Below are 946 nucleotides of genomic sequence, written 5' to 3' on the forward strand. Positions count from 1 at the left end.
GTTTTTAGTGGAGAGTTCAGATCCAAGGTCGCCAGACGAGATTGTTAATGCTACCATTCTGAATCTGTATATCGACATTAACTAATCTATTATAACACTGTATACTTTCTGTTGGTGATTGTAGGTTGATATTTTTATGTGGTCGTCTTGTAAGATATTTTAATACATTCTGTCGACTAGATTCAGGTAAATTAAAACATGATAAAAATGAGTTAATTTCTAATAAACATCTTGAATAACCTTCTTGATAAACAATATCCATGGCTATTTCACGTTTTCTTTTTATTTCATGGATGGTGGTTATGGTTTTTTCTAAAATTTCTGTTTTTTCTATTTTTTGATTATCAGCTTCCTGTAAAAAAAAATATCATGAAATAATGTGAACTGATTTTAACTCTATGTAACTGGACCTATATTCTCTGTTAGTGATATAATTAGTTGTATATGGTTTGTAAGACAGCTATAGAATTAGTGGTATATGGTTTGTAAGAGAGCTATAGAATTTGTGGTATATGGTTTGTAAGAGAGCTATAGAATTAGTGGTATATGGTTTGTTAGAGAGCTAGAGAATTGGTGCTATGTGGTTTGTTATAGAGTTAGAGAATTAGTGGTGTATGCTTTGCTTGAGAGCTAGAGAATTAGTGGTATATGGTTTATTAAAGAGCTAGAGAATTAGTGGTATATTGTTTGTTAGAGAGCTAGAGAATTATTGGTATATGGTTTGTTTGAGAGCTAGAGAATTAGTGGTATATGGTTTGTTTGAGAGCTAGAGATTTAATGGTATATAGATTGGGGTGTCTATTTTGATCACACAAAGTATTTTAAGTTTGAAGAACTTTCTTACCATGAGATGAGATGTTTCTTCATTAAAAACTAAATCTTTAATTTTCAGTAAAGTTTCATTCATTCTTTGACGTCTTCGTTTTTCAGCAACTTGTTTTCTCTC

General features: G+C 30.7%; 1 protein-coding gene across 1 annotated transcript; it reads right to left on the reverse strand.

Moving 5' to 3' along the window:
- Positions 1-16: 16 nt before the first annotated feature.
- On the reverse strand, positions 17-907 carry LOTGIDRAFT_164132 (hypothetical protein; the record flags this gene model as incomplete). The annotated part of the gene is made up of 2 exons (XM_009060617.1): positions 17-352; positions 845-907. 2 exons carry the CDS (start codon positions 905-907, stop codon positions 17-19), a joined length of 399 nt encoding a protein of 132 aa, XP_009058865.1.
- Positions 908-946: the final 39 nt, after the last annotated feature.

Source organism: Lottia gigantea (assembly GCF_000327385.1).
Source record: "Lottia gigantea unplaced genomic scaffold LOTGIsca_43, whole genome shotgun sequence".
In the NCBI taxonomy this organism is placed as follows: domain Eukaryota; kingdom Metazoa; phylum Mollusca; class Gastropoda; family Lottiidae; genus Lottia; species Lottia gigantea.